Source organism: Dromiciops gliroides, chromosome 2 (genome assembly GCF_019393635.1).
Source record: "Dromiciops gliroides isolate mDroGli1 chromosome 2, mDroGli1.pri, whole genome shotgun sequence".
Classification (NCBI taxonomy): domain Eukaryota; kingdom Metazoa; phylum Chordata; class Mammalia; order Microbiotheria; family Microbiotheriidae; genus Dromiciops; species Dromiciops gliroides.
In genome coordinates this window covers 541624632-541645002 of record NC_057862.1, presented here as the reverse complement: position 1 = coordinate 541645002, position 20371 = coordinate 541624632, and the positions used below count along the sequence as shown (strand labels likewise).

At 36.8% G+C, this 20371-nt stretch overlaps 1 protein-coding gene across 3 annotated transcripts in view; it reads right to left on the bottom strand.

Annotated features, from left to right (window-relative positions):
* Positions 1-20371, bottom strand: part of PPP3CC (protein phosphatase 3 catalytic subunit gamma) — a 107041-nt gene that overhangs the window by 49273 nt on the left and 37397 nt on the right. For all 3 annotated transcript variants that reach the window (XM_043981456.1, XM_043981455.1, XM_043981457.1), the window contains exons 2-3: positions 13384-13581; positions 12953-13077 (exon numbers count right to left, since the gene is read on the bottom strand). In XM_043981456.1, the coding sequence (XP_043837391.1) occupies positions 12953-13077; positions 13384-13581 (323 nt within the window). The remainder of the gene's footprint in view (positions 1-12952; positions 13078-13383; positions 13582-20371) is intronic.

Genomic DNA, 20371 nt, shown 5'->3' with positions numbered 1-20371 from the left:
GGTTAAATGACTTGCCAGGGTCACACAGCTAGTAAGTGTTAAGTGTCTGAGGCCGGATTTGAACTTGGGTTACTCCTGACTCCAGACTGGTGCTCTATCCACTGCACCATCTAGCTGCCCCGAGAGTTTTTTTAAAAAACTCAGAATACCTTCTATAACTCAAAAATGAGGAACCAGAATACTTAGTAGAATGAGAAGCTTAGTGAGTAATGTTTCATAATTATTTTGTTATCTAATAACTTGTCCAAAAGTACAAGATGACATCAATCTGAAGATGTGCCCAAAAAATATAGACAACCCACAGGAAGGATATGAAAGTTTCAATCATACACTCATTTTTTTACTGCCCTTGAAATTTTTAGTTAGTTCTGCCATGTAGATGGATGGCAAAATTGAAGACACATTATTTTCTGTCCAAAGGCATTTGATATGGTGGCTTATTATAAATACCCTATTGTTTAGACCCAAAGCACTATCACTGCTTAGTATGAGGTTTCTCAACCCTTATTGTTCTTTATTTCCTGTTTACTTCAATATCCATTTAAAAAAAACATGAGATTGAAAACTTTTATAAAACCACTTAAAATACTAAATGAATGGTATACATTCCAGTAAGATAATTTCAAAATGCATTAATAAAATACAATCCTATCAAAAAAACTTATTAAATACTTATTACATGCAAGGCCCTGTGGCATTCCCTGGGGTTACAAAAACAAAACTAAAATCGTGTCAGTGAGTTGATATTACACTGGAAAGATATAAGTAAACACATGATAACTTTGGGAATCAGGAAAAACCTCCAATTAGAGCTGGCACATAGAATAAACTAAGAAGGAAACTAGAGATTCTTTTGTCCCCTTTTCTAAGTAGTTTTTATTTTTTTCCAAATGCATGTAAAAATGATTTTAAATGTGTTTTTTTTTAAAAAAATTAAATGGTAATTAAATTTATCTAATTTAATAAATTTTAAATAAAATTTTTTACCTTCCTTTTTCCTTCCTTAGATGATGGTAAGCAATTTGATATAGGTTATATATGTGTAATCATGTAAAAACATATTTCCATATTAGTCATGATATGAAAGAAGAAACAGAACAAAAGGAAAAAGAAATAAAATGAAAATGGAAACTAGGGATTCTAAGAGAACCAAAGGCTTTCCAGGCTTGCAGGTACAACTTGAATAAAGCAATAGAGGAGAAAGGTGGAGTGAGGTCATAGATTTAAAATTGTAAGGGACCTAAGAAAGCCTTCTAGTACAATCCCCTGATTTTAAACAGGAGGACACTGAGGCCCAGAGTAGTGAGAGATCTGCCCTAAGTCTTACAGGTAATAAATAGGCAGTGTAACGATTGGAATGACGCCACCTGCTGGAGACTTACTGTAGGAAGAGTTCTGCCCATGAAGCAAAGTCTTTGAGGAGCAAGACAGGAGTCAGGAAGTGACGCGGGCTAGTGGTAGGAGGAAGGAAGAGACTGCGCTCGGTCTCTCACATCTTTTCCTCTGTACTCTGGGTGGAGAAGGGAGCTAGAAAATGTGCTCTCCTTTAATAGATAGAAATCTAGGCCTTTCTCTCTCTCTTTTATCAATATTCTTATTCTCCTTAATAATGCTTAAAAGTCTAACTCTTGCTAAAGCTTATAATTATTGGCGACCACTCATTAGATATTTTAGACAGTTTAGCTAGAATTTTAGCCCTTAACAGCAGAGAGGTATCTGATCCAGGTTCTCTCATTCCAAATCCAGGCCTCTCATTCTCCAAATGATATGCAGTCAAAGAATATGAACAGGTAGGGTTTTTTTTTAATTAAAAAAAATTTTTTTTGAACACGTAGTTTTTAAAGGAAGAAATCTAAGCTATCAATAGCCATAAGAAAAAAAAAATGCTCCAAATCACTAGTAATTGAGAGAAAGGCAAATGGAAGCAAGTGAGGTTCCATACCATAATCATATTGGTGGACATAGGAAAACAGGAACATTAATGCACTACTGGAATGGTCCAATTAATTGGTCCAAACATTCTGAAAATCAATTTGGAACAATGATCAAAAAAGTCACTAAATTGTGCATTCCCTTTGAGGCAGCAACATCAGGCCTATACACTAAAGAGTTTGAAGAAAGTGGAAAAGGATTCACATGTCCAAAAATATATTTAAATTGCCTTTTTTAATAGGGGCAAAGAAATGGAAACTAAGGAGATGTCTATCAGTTGGAGAATGGCTGAACAAATTATGGTTTATGAATGTGATGGAGAAATGAGAAAGGATGGTGTTCCAGAGAAACCTGGGAAGACTTATATGATATGAAGCACAGTTGATAGACCAACTTTGAAATATGTAAGACCTCTAATCGATGCAACAGCCAACCACAATTCCAGAGATGAAGCATGCAAGAATTTATTCTACAGGACAATGCATACTTGTTACAATAATTTTTTTCTTTCTTCTCCTGACCCCACAAATTTTTTTCAGAGGGTGGTGGAAATTTGAGAAAATAAATGCTTGTTACTCAAAACTAAGTAAAATGAATTTTTTTTAATGCAGGGTTCTTGCCACTGTACTACACACAGTGCAGATCATAATCAGTTGCCTTCCTTTTTATCTTTCCGTTAGATTTATCCAGTCCATTCCTGAGTACAGTAAGTCCATGTTCCTTCTAATGCCTCCATAGTCTAGGTAGGCTGCAAATTACTGGAAGCTCCCCAATAAGATGGGCTGATCCTTGAGAAGAGATTTTTGTCATTTTAGTCATATAATTTAGTTATGTGAGTAGGAGATTCAGGAACTTCTCATCATCATTTATGTTTGATACAAATGCTAATTTTTGTTATAATTAATTGGGTGTAAATTTGAAAATCCCAAGACCTTATTTTTACATTTTACTACCATCTGAAAGCAGTCAATCAAATCAAAAGACAATGTAACTTGATTTTTATACCTCCTCTGTCCTCAATTTCAAGTTCTACTCTCTGACTCTGTATCAGGATACAATTATACAATTATCTCCTATTGCATTCAATTAAAAGGTCATGATTATTAGTAGTTCTATACAGACATTCAATAACTTCCCTTCCACTAAATTCATGGAAGTTTTGCCTTACCTGATGAAGCATACCATGGTTGGTGAGGGTAACCCGAAGGTTAAGATGATAAACAGGCCAGGGCCGTTAGAAATGTGAACAGGGTAAAAAGAGTAACCCATAATCCAAGATCAGTAACATACATGGATAACAACAGAGGATCAAGAACAAGCATTCTTCAGAGTTCACTAAAGTGTGACTGAAGTCATCATATACTACAAAATGTTCTGAACAATGTAATGTTGTATTGAATTTCATCCCCCACTTACAGGGAGTCTTAAGGGCTAGCCAGGTGTGATTACAATCCAGTTAACTTTGAAGTAGACTAATCAGCAGTCAATCACTCTCACTTGATACAATCAGTTTAGATTAATCTCCAGGTGGGTCTTTGAGTATCTGCTAAATCCCATTATTTTATCACAGGGGAGTGGGAAAGATGTATGTTTGGATGCATGATATTATAATGACTTAAGCCCCCCCCCCCCCACTCTTCTTAAGTTGCCATATTTCCCAGAAAGACTGGAAACAGAATATATAGGAGACCCTGAATAATGTCAAGGATGAAGGCCCTCACTGAACTGGCATAATTTGTTTGTTTACACCCCAAGATAGAGTCCCTGTGTGTCCTTGGGAAGTGTGACCAGCTACAAACACAAGCACCAGTCAGTCTGCTACCAGAATGAAAACCTGTTTGTGCAGCTGGGACCCTTGAAGATAAGCAGATCATTCCTATCTTCATGTCTAGCAGTGTCCCAAGGGAAAGGGAATGCTGCTTTTTTCACTGCCTTTCTCTGTTCCTTCAGGAGAGGATTAGTCTTTTTCCTCCCCTATGACGTCCTCGTTTCCCTGCATTGCTGACTCCTTACACCTGCATAGGAGTTTCCAGCGTGCACATTCATTTCTCTTGTAATAAATCCAATTGTAACACATGTCTCACAGACTTGTGATTTTGGGGGGTTTTAAACATTTCATGTGAGAAGTGACATAAAATACTTTCTTTGGAAGATACTGAAATACCAGTTCTGCCATTTACTACATATATGTACTTGGACAAATCCTCAACCTCATCTGGACTACTTCCTATCCTTGGGGGGGGGGGGTGAGAGAAAGAGGGGGTTGGACTAGGTCACTCTAAGAGATCTTTTAGCTGCTAAGAGATCTTTAGTCATGATTTAACAAAGCCAGATATTTTAACTCAGACAAGTTCATCCTGATTTTAGTCTGTCCGCAGTCTTTGAACGGAATTAGTTTGTTTAAGGGTAGACCCTTTCAGCTGAGTCCTTCCATCTGAAGTCCTGGCTCACCATCGTGAAAGCTTATCACTGGCTAGGGTGGGGAGCACCCAAGCAGGAAGTATCTGCTGCAACACAATGAGTCTTTTCCTTTAGCATTGCACAGCAACTTCAATTTTCTAGTTGTACTAACTCCACTTCACAAAATTTGGGAGTTAGAAGAGACCTTAAGGTAATCTAGCCCAACCCCTCATTTTACAAATGAGGGGAACTGATGCCCACAGAAGTTAAGTAACTTGCCCAAGGTTACACTAAATCCAGCATTCTTTCCACTGCACCACTGATGGACTATCTCACAATCTACCACCTATTTATTCATTAATCCATTCATTTAGTCATTTATTAATTCATTTATTTATTTACTCATTCATTCATTCATTCATTCATTCATTCATTCATTCATTCATTCATTCATTCATTCATTTAGCTGGGAAGGAGAGTGGTTTTTGGGGTTTTGTTATTATTGTCCTCCTCTATGTTTATGCCTTTACTTTCCCTATCACTGTAGTAATTTTCAATAGTCAAGCTTTTTTTGTTTGTTTTTGTCTTGAACCATAAGAATACTCAAAGGAACCACTGCCATGGCAAGTGGAAAGGTTCTGCATACACTAATATTCTTCACTTCTAAAAAATAAAACCTGGAGCAAAGTGAATGCTTATGCCTGGCATCCAAATGTTTAAAGACAGAAACTGAACTACCATGCCCTTGTGTGGCCCTACCACCCACAGTTCTTTTTGTTTTTTTCACTTAGCAGCTTTTCCAGAGAGTATGAATGTTAGCAAGAACCTACATTTCTCCCGGGAAAGATGTTGTATTACTATTTCACTTCATTAAGGAAACATACCTCTCAATAAGTTAGACAGCATTTTGTAGTAGATACAAAAGGAGTAAGGCATGCTATTAAGTAAAAGGAAAAGGGAATCATTCCTATTCTATTTTATCAGTGACATTTGGAATGATCAAAGCTACTGTTTCTTCATGAAAGATCAATGCGTATGCTGTTTAAAAATAATCCATCATAGTTTAACCATGTCCTATAACTCAAGAAAAGGGAGCTTTCAAGGGAGAGGGAGAGGAATTAAAATGATGAAAGGGCTCCATGAGCAGCTAGAGAAAGGGAGGAAGAGAACAAGCATTTACATTGCACCTACTTTGTGCCTGACACTGTGTTATGAACGATATACAAATATTACTTCATGTGATCCTCACAACCACCTTAGGAGATAGGTACTATAATTACTCCCATTTTACAGTTGAGGAAACTGAGGTGAGCACAGGTTATAAGTGAACTATCCAGGGCAACACAGTAAGTGTCTGAGATTGGATTTGAACTAAGATTTTCCTGACTCTAGGTCCAGCACTGTTATGCCACCAGTTGCCTCTGGTACATTACTTTCAAACAGTCAGACAAAAACCCCCAACATTCATAGTAATCATGAACACCATGTATAATACAACTTAGTGATATTCCAGGCCCTATATGGAACAATGAAACCATTGCAATTTCTATAGACTGTTACAAATAATAGCTTACTTCCATAATATAAATAATATCTCTTAATTTAGTGGCTAAACTAGTATAGAGTAGCACCCTCACACTATAGGATTTTTATTCATTTAACTGCAAAGCTGTGAAAAAATAATTTGTTTCCATACTAATTTGTGTTCATCCTCAAAAACCACTGCTCTGATCTCCACAAAATGCCAACATATCCAAACACATAAAGAAGTAAACATTAAGTATCCTGTCTCTCCTGCAACTACTTGTTCACAGACTTGGCTCATTGCCATGGGGGAAAAAAAATCAAAAGAAATAACATGGTAGTAGGAAATGAAGAAGCTTGTAAAAGGCATAAATTTGCTAGTAAGAAGATCCTCTCTTCCCTGAACATCTAATTGTTCCAAATATCTACTTCCAAATTATCTAACTATTCCTTTAATTGAGCTTGTTAATTTACTAAAAGATCAATAAAAACACCTTCTGTAGAAAGTCTAATAACAACACTTTCAGATTTCTGTTAGCATGTCTCACTACTTATAATTCTAATCTGAATGACACTGTTGTCTACCACATTAACTGTTTATATATTCTAATTAGGGTACTTTTAGAGAATATTTATATGTTCTAATGAGATTTCCATAAAGATTAGGGCAAAAAATATTTAACTTTGCATACTTTCTGTAAAGGTCCATGAATCAGAAGGATAATATCACCACCAAATTACTAGAGAAGTTTGAGGTTACCAAGTAGAGTAATTACAAGATACTTTGTAAAGTGCTTTAAAGTTTCCAAAACACTTTTATACATATTAAAACATTTAAGCCTCATAATACTGTGAGGTAGGGACAGGTATTATTATCATCTTCATTTTATGTCAGGAAACTAAATCCATCGAAGGTGCTTATGGTTACATAGCTGAAAAGTGACAGGCAGAATTTAAACCCAAGTCTTCCTAACTCTTAAATCCAGCATTCTATTTACTATGACATGCTGCTTTTTCTTTTTCAGTTTGCAAAGGAAAGAAAATATATTAAAATCTCTGTGAGATTGTATGACAAATGACGAATTCCCCAAGGTCTGGGGGAATGGGATATTGTGGTAAAGCCTTTACAACTATTACCTCATTTGATCCTCATAATTACCTGCCTCAACCCTACTCCAATCCACTCTCCATGCAGCCACAAAAGTGAATTTTCCTAAAGTGAAGGTCCAACTAGGTCAAACCCCATCCCCCCCACTCCCATACACTCAAGAAACACACTCAAGAAACCTCCAGGAGCAAACACAAAATGCTATGTATGGCATTCAAAGCCATTCATAACCTTGCCCCCTGCTACTTTTCCAGTTTTGCACCTTACTCCCCGACACACACTCTTTGATTTAGTGACACTTGACTCCTGGCTGTTCCATAATCAAGGCACTCCCATCTCTCAGCCCTAGACATTTTCTCTGGCTGTTGCCCATGCCTAGAATGCTTCTCCCTCATCTCTGCCTACTGGCTTCCTTTAAATCCCAACTAAAATCTCATCTACAGGAAGCCTTTCCCAAGTGCCTTTCCTCTGTCAATTACTTCCTAGTTATCATTTGTGTGTGTTTGTGTCTCATTTATACATATGGTCACTTGTTTCCTCCATAAGACTACAAGGTCCTTGAGCCTCTTTTGCCTCTTTTTGTAACCGTATACCCTAAATGTTTATTGACTGACTACTACAACAGCCTGGGAGATAGGAAATTTAACATAAACAAAGACGAAAAGGTTAAGTGAATTGCCCAGGGTCAGATAGCTAGTGTTAATTATCATGTGACAAATTCTGGATTTAATGGGGGAAAATGACTGTGAAGTTCTTGGGGATACAATCTTATGAATCTCTGATTTAGACATCCCCTCTATTTTATGGTCCATAGCAATACTCAACGGGTAATGGTGTATTTGCCCTTTTCAGTTATCTGTAGCAACTTCTCTAAGCTGCTTCACTGAAACATCCCTGGCTCAGAAAAATCAGCTCATCAAGATTTTTACATTATTCTTCTTGATCATGTTGGTATTGAAACTGGATGAAAAAGCACTTTGGAACTGGTTCTTTATATTCACACTGGTCTGATATTCTCCCTGTGATACTGATTATTAAAATGACTATACAACATAGGTCTGGTTATATCCACTGGAATGAAGTGCAACATATGAAAAGAAAGCCTGGTACTTTATCACAATGTTCCTAAACTGAAACAATTTACTAACATGAAATAGTCATATGTCTTTATTCCATTACTGGTTGGGACTATGACATAACTTGAATATAATGTCTGTTTTTGCTTTAAGAGGCTAAATGACTATGATTTTTCAATAATAGCTTATTAAATGATAGCAAAGTTTTCTGAATATCTACAAGTTTCAAAGATAACAAGCAATTGAAAACCACATCAAATGTAGTTTTGGGGCTTTTTTGTTTTGTTTTGTAGGGCAATGAGGGTTAAGTGACTTGCCCAGGGTCTCACAGCTAGTAAGTGTCAAGTGTCTGAGGCTGGATTTGAACTCAGGTCCTCCTGAATCCAAGGCCGGTGCTTTATCCACTGTGCCACCTAGCTGCCCCTCCACACCAAATGTAGTTTTAAAATGTTTCAGTTAATGTTAGATCAGTAAATTATTCAAGGACCTCAAGAGATAGCACAGAAAGTATTTAGTGTATGTTTGAGTTTATTAGACTCCTTATCCCTTCTTATATAAATAAAACTTTATTTTGAGCCACAAAAAGGATTCAAAAACAAATTCTATTAAACACTAATATTAAATTAATTCTAATATTACCTAAATTGTTTGCAACTTCCTTATAGGGTAAGATAGATTTCTATGCCCAACTGAGTGTGCTTGTTGTGTAATTTAAAATTCTAAATGTGCATTCTAATCTGTTCCTCCAGTTTTGGGGGGAAACTGGCTAAAATCACTCATAAACAAGTGTTCTTTTTTATGAGGGTTTATTAAAAGACAGTAAAAGAAAGAGAATGATTGAGAACAGATTTCTTATAGCATAGAAATCCTAGCTTTCCTAAACTCCCACTTGAAGTCCTCCACCAAGCCCACGTCTCCAACCAAAAGAGAAAAAAGCCCTCTGCCAGCATCGGCTTCTTACTTTGCGTCCTCCTCCCAGAAATGGGAGGTTCCTCAAGCTGACTGGCTGGTAGGTTAGATAGACAGTACTCATGAGCAAGTGTCACTTCCTGACACCTCACTTCCTGATGCCAAGGACCTGACCGCATGGCTTGCCCTCAGACACCTTCTCCTCATGGCAGAGCTTTCCTACAATAACTCCCCAGCAGATGGTGTCACTCCAATCGTTATATTTTTTTTCCCTCTTTGAGCCAACTTTGATGAGAGTAAGATTTAACCTTTGCCCATCCCCATCTTCCCCTCCATTATTTTTTCTTTTCTTCTTTCTTTTTTTTTTTTTGCTATGCTAGGCAATGAGGGTTAAGTGACTTGCCCAGGGTCACACAGCCAGTAAGTTGTTAAGTGTCTGAGGCCAGATTTGAACTTAGGTCCTCGTGAATCCAGGGTTGGTGCTTTATCCACTGTGCCACCTAGCTGTCCCTTCCCCTCCATTAATATAGTTCTTTCATGCCTCTTTTTTTTTTGTGTGTGTGTGGGGACAATTTCCCCCCTCCTACTTCCATGCAATTTCTGTCTTACCCCTTTATTTTGTTTTTTGGGGTATTATCTCATCAATGTCACCTTACAACCACACCTTCTGTCTACATATACTCCTAATTATTCTTATAATAAAGTTGTTAAGACTTACAAATATTATTATCCCTTCAATATCACCTTATGACCACATCCCCTCTACATATACTCCTAATTGCTCTTATAATAGTTATTAAGACTTACAAATATCTTATCTTATAGAAATGTAAGCAGTTTAACCTTATTGAACTTCTTACAGTTTTTCTTGTTTCTTTACCTTTTTATGTTTCTCTTGAGTCTTGTATTTGGAGGTCAATTTTTTTTTTTTAATTCAACTCTGGCCTTTTAATCAGAAATGCTTGAAAGTTCTCCGTTTCATTAAATGTCCATCTTTTCCCCTGAAAGGACATATTCAATTTTGTTGGATAGGTGATTCTTGGTTGTAAGCCTGACTCTTTTGCCTTCTGGTATATTATATTCCAAGCCCTGTGATTCTTGAATGTGGAAGCTGCAAAATCCTTTGTAATTCTGACTATAGCTCCATGGTATTTGAATTGTTCCTTTTTGGCTGCTTGCAATACATTTTCTTTGATGTGTGAGCTCTGAAATTTGGCTATGATGTTTTGGGGAGTTTTCATTTTGAGATCTCTTTCAGGGGATAATCAGTGGAGTCTTTCAATTTCTATTTTGCCCTCTGGTTCTAATATATCAGGGCAGTTTTCTTTGATAATTTCTTGAAAGATATTGTCCAGGCTTTTTTTTTTCTTTTTTTTGATCGTGGCTTTCAGGTAGTCCAATAATTCTTATATTATCTCTCCTGGATCTATTTTCTAGGTCAGTTGCTTTTCCAATGAGAAATTTCACATTTTCTTCTTCTTCTTTTTTTTTTTTAACTTTTTAAATTTTGTTTTATTGCATCTTGGTGTCTCATAAAGTCATTAGTTTTCATTTGTTCAATTTTCTTTCTTTTTTTTTTTTTGTGAGGCAATTGGGGTTAAGTGACTTGCCTGGGGTCACACAGCTAATAAGTGTCAAGTGTCTGAGGCCGGATTTGAACTCAGGTACTCCTGACTCCAGGGACGGTGCTTTATCCACTGCGCCACCTAGCTGCCCTCAATTCTAATTTTTAAAGAATTATTTTCTTCAGTGACCTTTTGTATTTCCTTTTCCATTTGGCTAAATTTGTTTTTTAGGGAATTATTTTCCTCAATAAATTTTTGTATTTCTTTTTCTTTCTTTTTTTTTTTTTTTTTAGTGAGGCAATTGGGGTTAAGTGATTTGCCCAGGGTCACACAGTTAGTAAGTGTTAAGTGTTTGAGGCTGGATTTGAACTCAGGTACTCCTGACTCCAGGGCCGGTGCTCTATCCACTGCGCCACCTAGCCGCCCCTTTTATTTCCTTTTCATGGTTCTCTTGTATTACTTTTATTTCTTTCCCCAATTTTTCTTCTATTTCTCTAATTTGCTTTTTAAAGTCATTTTTAAGCTCTTCCAGGAATTCTTTTCGGGCTTGAGACCAATTTACACTTTTCTTTGAAGCTTCACCTGTAGCCATTTTGTTATTCTTTGTCGTCCTATATTGATCTCTTTGTTTATGCCTTTATTTTCCATATCACTGTAATAATTGTCAATAGTCAGGCTTTTTTTTTTTTTTTTTGCTCGTTTTTGTGCCTTGATGATTTTATGAGAGAGTTGGGCTCTATTCCTACACTGTCCCAAGTTTTTGTGCTAAGACTCTAGGTCTTGCTGGTGGCTTTCGCAGGGCTTCAGGGCTTAGCTGCTTGCTTTCTTTGTAGAGTAAGCTTCCCTTCTGATTAGTATTGGGAGGTTAGTCCTCCCTTTTGGCCTCCCCTGGGTGTGGGCTAGCCTTCTCCAGGGGTGGTGTCCTGGTGCTGGGTTGCAAAAGTTAGCAAAGTCTTTCTGGTGACTGGCCCTGGAGGAGTGATCTTATTGTTGGTCTGCCCCAGGTGGATGGTGCCCTGCTGCTGGGTTGCTCTGTTAGCAGGGCTTCTGTGCTAGCAGGCCCTGGAGGAGTAATTTTGCTTCCAATCTGCCCAAGTGTAGGGGTCCTGCAGCTGGTAACCGAGTCTCTCTGCTAGCAGGCCCTGGAAGGGTAATTTTGTTGTTATCTGTTGAGGTCTGGAGCCCCCTGATGCTGGTTTGTCCCTGAAAGAGTCTCTCTACTGGGAGGTCACAGGGGTGGGAACTTGATGTTGACCAGTCTTAGGCGGGGCTTCACTACTGGTCAGCAGTGGGGTCAAAGCCTGCCTGGTGCTCTCTGCTAGCTGTGGGATGCCTGGTGAGGGTCCCTGCTATGCTGCTTAGGGAGCTGCTAGTTTGCAGGAGGGCAGTGCCTCACTGGTGATTTGCCCCAGGCTCAGAACCCTACCTCAGGCCCCCTGCTGTGAGCCCAGAAAACTGTTGCTGCTGTTCCTGGAGTGATTCAGAGGCAGTTTTATATTGGTTTGGAGGGGAAATTTGGGAGAGCTCCAGATGGCTGCTTCCTTACTTGGCCAACTTGGCACAGGAAGTTTGACCCAACCATTCTGGAGAGCAATCTGGAAATACACCCAAAGGGCAATCAAATATCCTCTGATCCTGCAATACCACTACTAGGTCTGTATCCCAAAGAGATTATAAAAAACAGAAAAGGACTTACATGTACAAAAATATTTATAATAGCTCTTTTTGTGGTGGCAAAGAATTGCAAATTGAGGGAATGCCCATCAATTATGGAATAACTGAACAAGCTGTAGTATATGAATGTGACAGAACACTATTGTGCTACAAGAAATGATGAGCAGGCCGACTTCAGAAAAACATGGAAAGACTTATATGAACTGATGCTGAGTGAAGTGAACAGAACCAGGATAACACTGTACACAGTAACAGCAACACTGTATGATGATCAACTATGACTGATTAAGCTCTACTTAGCTATACAACGCTCCATGTCAATTCCAAATGACTCATAATGGAAAATACTATTCACACATGGAGTTTGAATGCAGATCAAAACATACTACTTTCACACCCCTTCCCTCTTTCTCATGGTTTTTCCTTTTGATCTGATTAACTGAGCCATGGCTCATGAGAAGTTGTGATTTATACCATTTATATATTCACTATATATTAGCCGGAGGGCAGGTTAGTTAAAAAATGTTTATTTGCAATGCTGAATTAATTTAATCCTTTATGTCCTATTGTTATACAAGAAATAATTTCTACCTAATATTATCAAAGTCCTTTTAGTTATAAAAAGTAACAATACCTGCTAATTTTCATTTCGCTTATTTCACTAAACCAAAAAAAGAAAAGCACTTTGTCTTTTATGTCATAATTCTAATGTGTCCAAATGTTTTAGAAATGTGTTTTATTTATTTTTCCAATTTAATTTTTACCTCTATACTGAAATAGCCTCTGTCCACATAGTCTCCCAGGAAGAGGTAGCGTGTGTTAGCAGGTGATCCTCCAACTTCAAACAATTTCATCAAGTCAAAGAACTGCCCATGAATGTCACCACACACTAGATAAGAAAAGAGAGCATGCAGGGAACAAGATTTACAATTTCAGAAGAAAAGGGCATTATATCAAGATGAATTATAATTACGACTCGTATTTCACAAAATTATATTCAATTTGGCATAGCTCTTCTACAGACATTCTAGACTTTTTAAAAAAATGAACAAAGAAAATACTATAGTAATGTTGACAATATTTCACCATACCAAAGAAAAGCAGCAAAGCATATTTCTTCTACAAGAATACCCAATACTTAAATTAATGCCTCAAAGTTGACCCACATATGTCATCATGTAAGTACTTCTCAGACCTGTGATAGGTGCTTCCAATTCTATCATAGTCTTTTCATTTTTCAGAATGGCAGCTCCATCATTGATTATCTTTAAGGCTGCATCCTCTTCTAATCTACCTTCTTTCACCAAGTGGCTTTTCAAGACATCAAGTCTAGGCTTTCCATCTTCAAATACTTCTTTCAGTGTGAGCCGCTGAGTTGGAGGAAAAGGAACAGCTAGAAAAAGACAAAAGCATAAAAAACTTGTGTTTAGGGAATGTGGCAATATTATAAATACACATGCATGTTCTCTGTGGTTATTTAACGCAGTGCTATGATTTTATGTACATGACATTTAAATTGTATAATGAAAAATTCCTAAGATCCTGTGTATTAAATCTGATCATTTATTGTTTTTAAGAAAGGTACAGGTTATATCAGAGTGGTAAATATAACAAAACTGGAAAATATTGGATGTTGGAGGGGATGTGGGAAAGCTGGGATGCTAATCCACCGTTGGTGGACTTGTGAAAAGATGCAACCATTCTGGAGAACAATTTGGAACTATGCCCAAAGGGCAATAGAACTGTGCATACCCTGTGATCCAGCAATACCACTGCTAGTTTTATATCCCAAAGACATCCCTCCAAAAGAGAAAAAGACCTATACATACAAAAATATTTACAGCAGCTCTTTTTGTGGAAGCTAAGAATTGAAAATCAAAGGCATGCCCATCAATTGGGGAATGGCTAAACAAATTGTGGTGTATGATAGTGCTGGAATATTATTGTGCAATAAGAAATGACAAGCAGGATGACTTCAGAAAGGCCTGGAAAGACATGTATGAAATGATGTATCATGAAGTGAGCAGAACCCAAAGAACATTGTGCACAGAGATAGCAATATTGTTTGATGAAGATCTGTGAATGACTTGACTATTCTCAACAATACAATGATCCAAGACAATCCCAAAGGACTATTGATGAAATATACCCACCACCTCCAAAGAAAGAACTGATATTGAGTGAACACAGACTGAAGCATGCTATTTTTCACTTTCTTTCATTTTTCTTTTAATCAAGTTTTCATTATACACACACACAACCCATATCTGATTGATTGCCACCTCAGGGACGGGGGAGGGGAGAGAGGGGAAGAGGGATAAAAATTGGAACCCCAAACTATAAAGATGTTTATTACAAAGAAGAAGAAAAAAGAAAGGTGTAGGTTAATCCAAAGCCAGTTTTGAAACAACTTATTACAAAAGTAATGTGTCCCATACTGGTCATAAAAGATTTTTACCTAACATATAGAAAGCACTTAATATAATGTTTACTGAATAAAAGAAAACTTTCCTATGTAAATGTATCTTTATCTGAAAAGAGAAATACAATCCAAAACAGCAAACATTTACTAAATGCTTACTATTATCAAGCACAGATTATGCTTTATGTTCTGGAGATAGGAAGACAGTCAAGGAATTTACATTCTAAGGGATTTTTAAAAAGTGATCTCAAACTATAAAGGGGGGGGGGGCCAGCTAGGTGGCGCAGTGGATAAAGCACTGGCCCTGGATTCAGGAGGACCTGAGTTCAAATCTGACCTCAGACACTTGACACTTCCAACTGTGTGACCCTGGGCAAATCACTTAACCCTCATTGCCCAGCAAAAAAAGAAGAATAAAAAGGAAAAATTACAATGCTCAAAGACAATGTCCATAGAGTTCTCCCAATGATACCGTATGCTTGCATAATTCCTTTCAATCTGTATTACTTTAGTGGCCAGAGCAACTGATCTAGAGTCAAAGGACATTGGTCATTTAGTGTGTCATTTACAACCTGTGTAACTTTGGATAGCTAAAGTAAGACAATCAGACTACATCAGTACTAAAGACCTTATGATGCTATAAATTCTAGATGAGGCAGATAAAGTACAAAATTACATAATGTACATTTTATTTATTTTAACAAGCATTATTAAACACATGTTCAAGTTACTATGCTAGGCATAAAAAGATTACAGGGTATTCTAGAAAGAGAATAGTGTATTTTATTACTAATACTATTAATAATTTCACTGATGTGGTGGTATAAACTTTTGTTCCAATAAACATAAGCTTGAAAAGAGTAGCTATAAAAGAGCTAGCTCTGTTTTTTAATGAACAAGCATGCCAAAGAGGAGGGTTTCATACTTAATCATCCCCTTTTCCATCTTTTTGCCCACTTAGACTTGGCAGATCTAAGAGTCAACTGGAAAGTAGACAATTTGTCTCAATTATATGGTTGGTGCGAAGTATGTATGATAATACAATTAATGAATAATCTTGCTAGGAAAAATATAACATTTTAAAATTTAATAGCTTAATTTAATAACATCAAATATAGCTTACTTTATTTCATATTCCCTGAGTGACAACCTGAAAGTCACGAATTTCTCAAAAAGAAAGGAGCTTAACTAAATGTATGATACATGTATGATACTTCCTGCATTATGGAAGGGTTAAGAGAGACTCAAATAGGTAACAGGAATAAAATGGCTTATTTCAGTCATATTTTGCATGATTTGGGAAGTTCAAAATATGTTCCTTATGATAAGCTTCCTGATGAATCCCATTCCTTAAATAAGAAACTACTGTAACGATTGAAATGACACCACCTGCTGAAGACTTACTGTAGGAAATGAGGAGAAGGCGCCTGAGGGCAAGACATGTGGCTTTTCTTTGGAGTCAGGAAGTGACATTTGCTTGTGGGAGGAAGAAGGGAGGAAGAGCAAGGCTGGCGCTCTCACTCTTTCATCAGGACTCTAGTGGAGAGTAGAGTGAGAAATGCGCTCTCCCTTTAATAGATGAATCTAGGCCTTTCTCTTTCTCTTCACCAAATTCTTATTCTCCTTAATAAATTCTTAAAAGTCTAACTCTTGCTAAAGCTTATAATTTATTGGCGACCACTCATTAGATGTTTTAGACAGACTAGCTAGAATTTTAGTCCCTTACATGTAGAAAATACAGCATTTATTAAAACAGTAAAATAAAAGAGCACCATTTTTTGTAGATGACAAAATCCTTAGTCTTGGATTTACATTATTCCATTAACATTCTCCCCACCTTTAAGTCTTCATCATGGCAAAGAAATGATCCTGAGTGTTCAAAGGCTTCATGAAAATAAAAAGATCTAACAAGTTCTACTAAGGTAGAAAGTCTTCAAGTAAGGGCTCAGTGATAGACTGTATACCTGTTTTCCAAGAACTGAAGGTGAAGAAATTTTCAGCCATAGAAACTATTACAGATTATCTACCACCAGCTGTAGAGGGGTGGCAATGTTGTTTTGCAGAGGAAATTACCATACCAAGGAAATAATGGATCTCTGCAGTAATGGAGTGTTATTTATACAATCCTGACAGAAAAGCAAAATGCCATTTAAATGGACAATTTGATAAAAAAAAACAAAACAAAAAGGGGGCGGCTAGGTGGCGCAGTGGATAAAGCACCGGCCTGGATTCAGGAGTTCCTGAGTTCAAATCCGGCCTCAGACACTTGACACTTACTAGCTGTATGACCCTGGGCAAGTCACTTAACCCCCATTGCCCTGTAAAAAATAAAAAAATTTAAAACCGAAAAGGTGACTGATAGTTTACTTAACTGATGAATTTCTATGGTAGCAAGAAGAGACTGACAATGAAAAGTCATAAATAAATTTGCTCAAAATGTATCTAAAGTGGTCTGGTCTGTCTCCATAAAAGGTTACACAAAGAAATGAAGACAGTAAACCTTGGCTGAAGAAGGGCAAAAACAGCGCGGGAAGGTAAACATGTCTCAAGGGACAAAGGAGAAACATAAGTCACCTAAACAAGATTTTCTGGAGCTGTCTTCCTAGGAAATCAACAGTCCCTTATGATATAAGATCCAAAGAACAAAGTGAAGTTTCATACTTAATCTCCCTTTTATGTCTTGCTTCCTATCACAATTTAGTCAAATCCAAATCAAATGACCGCACCTTTCTTACTCTACTAATCACAAAATGAGCAAGCTAACTAATGAAAGCCCAGCTTAACAGCCTTTTACTTTAAACCTTTTATTTCTCCAAGTGATTCTAAAATTGAGGTAGAATCTGAAGTTTTGAGATGAAGAGGTTATGGTAAAGAACAGGTGGCCCTCTTATTGGAAAAAGCAATAAATGTATTAATACTTAGCTTTAACCTATTTTTGTCATTATTCCATTATTTTTTAAATCTAAAATTTCATTGATAAGATATTTGTTCCACCACGACCCAGCTATACCATATATATATTTTTAAAGTTGCTAAGGACAAAATATCACCTAGCAGCCAGCTTTTCAGTGCTCTGCTGGAATAATCCCTGTGTTTTTGCTAACCTGTAAGGTAAGAGAACAGAGAAGAAACTCTTCCTTCCCTGAATGAGATATTGTCAGAGAGAAACTAAGTAAGATTCAGATTTCTCACCCATCATGAAAAGTGGTCTAAGTTGAAGTGATCAAAAGATAAAGAAAATCAGAATGGGTAATACTGGTTAAGTTTACTCTTTCTTCAGTTACCTAGTAGCAATAATTTCTTTCCTTTATTGTTTGCTTTCTTAAATAGGGCAAAAGGAACCAAGCAAAAAGTAAGTCTAAACTAGGTTAGGGTTAAGAAAGGTGAGAGAAATGGGACAAGGACAAACCAGAAACAATGAATGGCGTTAACTTGAGTAGGAAGTATAGTAGTTAATACAGGATCTATGGCATAAGTCTCCTAGGGCAGATATGCCAAAAATAGAATAGCATTATTAGACTGAGCCAAGTAGGATCTCTGGACTTTAGACTGGCAAGAAGGAATCCCTGAGCAGTTTCATCAGGTAAGCCTACTTCACCTAAATTACTCTCTAGAAGTATCTGTATTTGACAAGATCCATTTTTTTATTTGTATTTTTAAACTGTTTTATGAAAACCTCCACAAAGTCCTACTCTGATGCTTTCATTGTGGCAAGGAGATGGCTTTGCATTCTCAAAGGCTATGCCAACAAAGTTTAAACCCAGCTAGGTTCTACTATTCTGGAAAGGCTTCCATTATAAATCAAAAACAAGTGGAATCTGATTTCCCAGGACCAGCCTAGTTAAGTGTGGAAATGATCATCATCACTAGGCTGGACACCTGATGATGAGTTCTTTGGCCACGGCAACCAATTAAACAAAGCAAACTACAAAATAGTCTTCAGTCCTGTGTATGACACTCTCACTTCACTTCTGCAGTGATGGTGGCAGAGAATATAAACTTGTTTGCAAAAATATTACAAAAAAGGATAATGGATGACTATAATCAGAATCATCTTATTAAGCAGAGAGAAGCAGAGGAAAAACTTTTTGAAAAAAAGTTTGTTTGATGAGAGATTTAATTAAGCAAAGACATTTAAGGATAAAACAGAGGGGGAAAACATTCAAAAATGGAAAATATCTAACAAACTTTTTTTTTAAACCAGAAAGCAAAGTAGAACTTCTACATTTGATCTCTTAAAATTCCCAATGTGTTCAATGAGAAGGTTGCAATAGGCTAACTAAATATTCAAGTAAGGGACTTCAGTGACCATAGAGTCCAAATCATGTTCAAAAGAGAATCCTCACTCCAACATACCCCAAAAGTGGTCATCCAACCTCTCCTTGAAGATCTCTGAGGAGGAACTCATTACCTCCTGAGGCAGTACATTCTCCTTTTAGAAACTCTAATTGTTAATTCTTACATCAAGCCTCTTTGTTCACTGCTCCTAATTTTGCACTCTGCAAACAGAAAAAGTCTAACCTCCCCCTGCCCCTTTTCCATGACAGTTTGAGATACCAACGACTAACAAGAACAAGAAAACAACCTCAGACCTTATTATTACTTCTCTTACACAGAAAAGGTGGCCATAGAAGTATAAGTAACCATTGATTCATATGCCTATTTTTTCATTTCTACAAAATTTTTACAAGCACAATCTATAGAGGCATCAAAGGCATCCTTGAGAAACATGTAAGAGGCACAGCTGCTACAGTACACAATATCTTTAGTCATACAATTGAATGAGTATAGTAAACATAAGGTCCAATTGACTCGTTTGTTGATTATTTAAAATACTTTGATTTGGTACAGAAAAACAATACTTTAAAGGCTCTCTTCTAACACAATATTTCTTATACATATGTGAAAATCATATAAGATTCCTTTAACTATATTAAAAAAACTATCAAGTAAGGCATAAAAAGAATTGTGATCTTGTGATTAGCACAAAATACAAGAATTTTGCTTAGTGTGGTTTTGCTAAATTAAAATATTACAGCAGCCAAATGCCAAATAAGAAAATTTTATTCCCTTTGGACAAATCAAATGATTAACAAGGTATGGCAAAAAAAAATAAATTTAATGCTGAATTTTACACAGAATCTAAAAGGTTGGAACAAAATTTAGTTACAGCTAATTCAAGAAAAAGGAGTGAAACTGATGGCAACAGAGTTGAATTCAAACCAAAAAGCACTAATTAGAAGAAAGTTTCACAAGCCCCATCCTATCAGTCAACAAGCATTTATTAGGTGCCAAATATTGACTAACAGCAAAAAGGACATAATACACAAAGTTCCATAGATACAGGTAACTGACACTCTCTGGATTCTGTCTTCTTAATGGTATAGACTCTTGGTCTAAAAGAGTCCAGAACTCTTACCACCTGCTCCTCCCCTAAAACAGCTATAATTACAACTGTGTAAACTAGAAAAATAGTTCGTGGAACAGAAGAGATAATGCAGAATCAAATTATGTTAAGAAATGAGTGCTCAGGGAAATAGAATATTTTAAAACAGCCTGTCAATAAAAAACTGCTGAGAAAACTGGATATATTTATGGGGAAAAAAAAGAATTTAGAAATTTAGATCTATACTGAACACCATAAACTATAATAATAGACTGTGATGGGGGGCGGCTAGGTGGCGCAGTGGATAAAGCACCGGCCCTGGATTCAGGAGTACCTGAGTTCAAATCCGGCCTCAGACACTTGACACTTACTTAG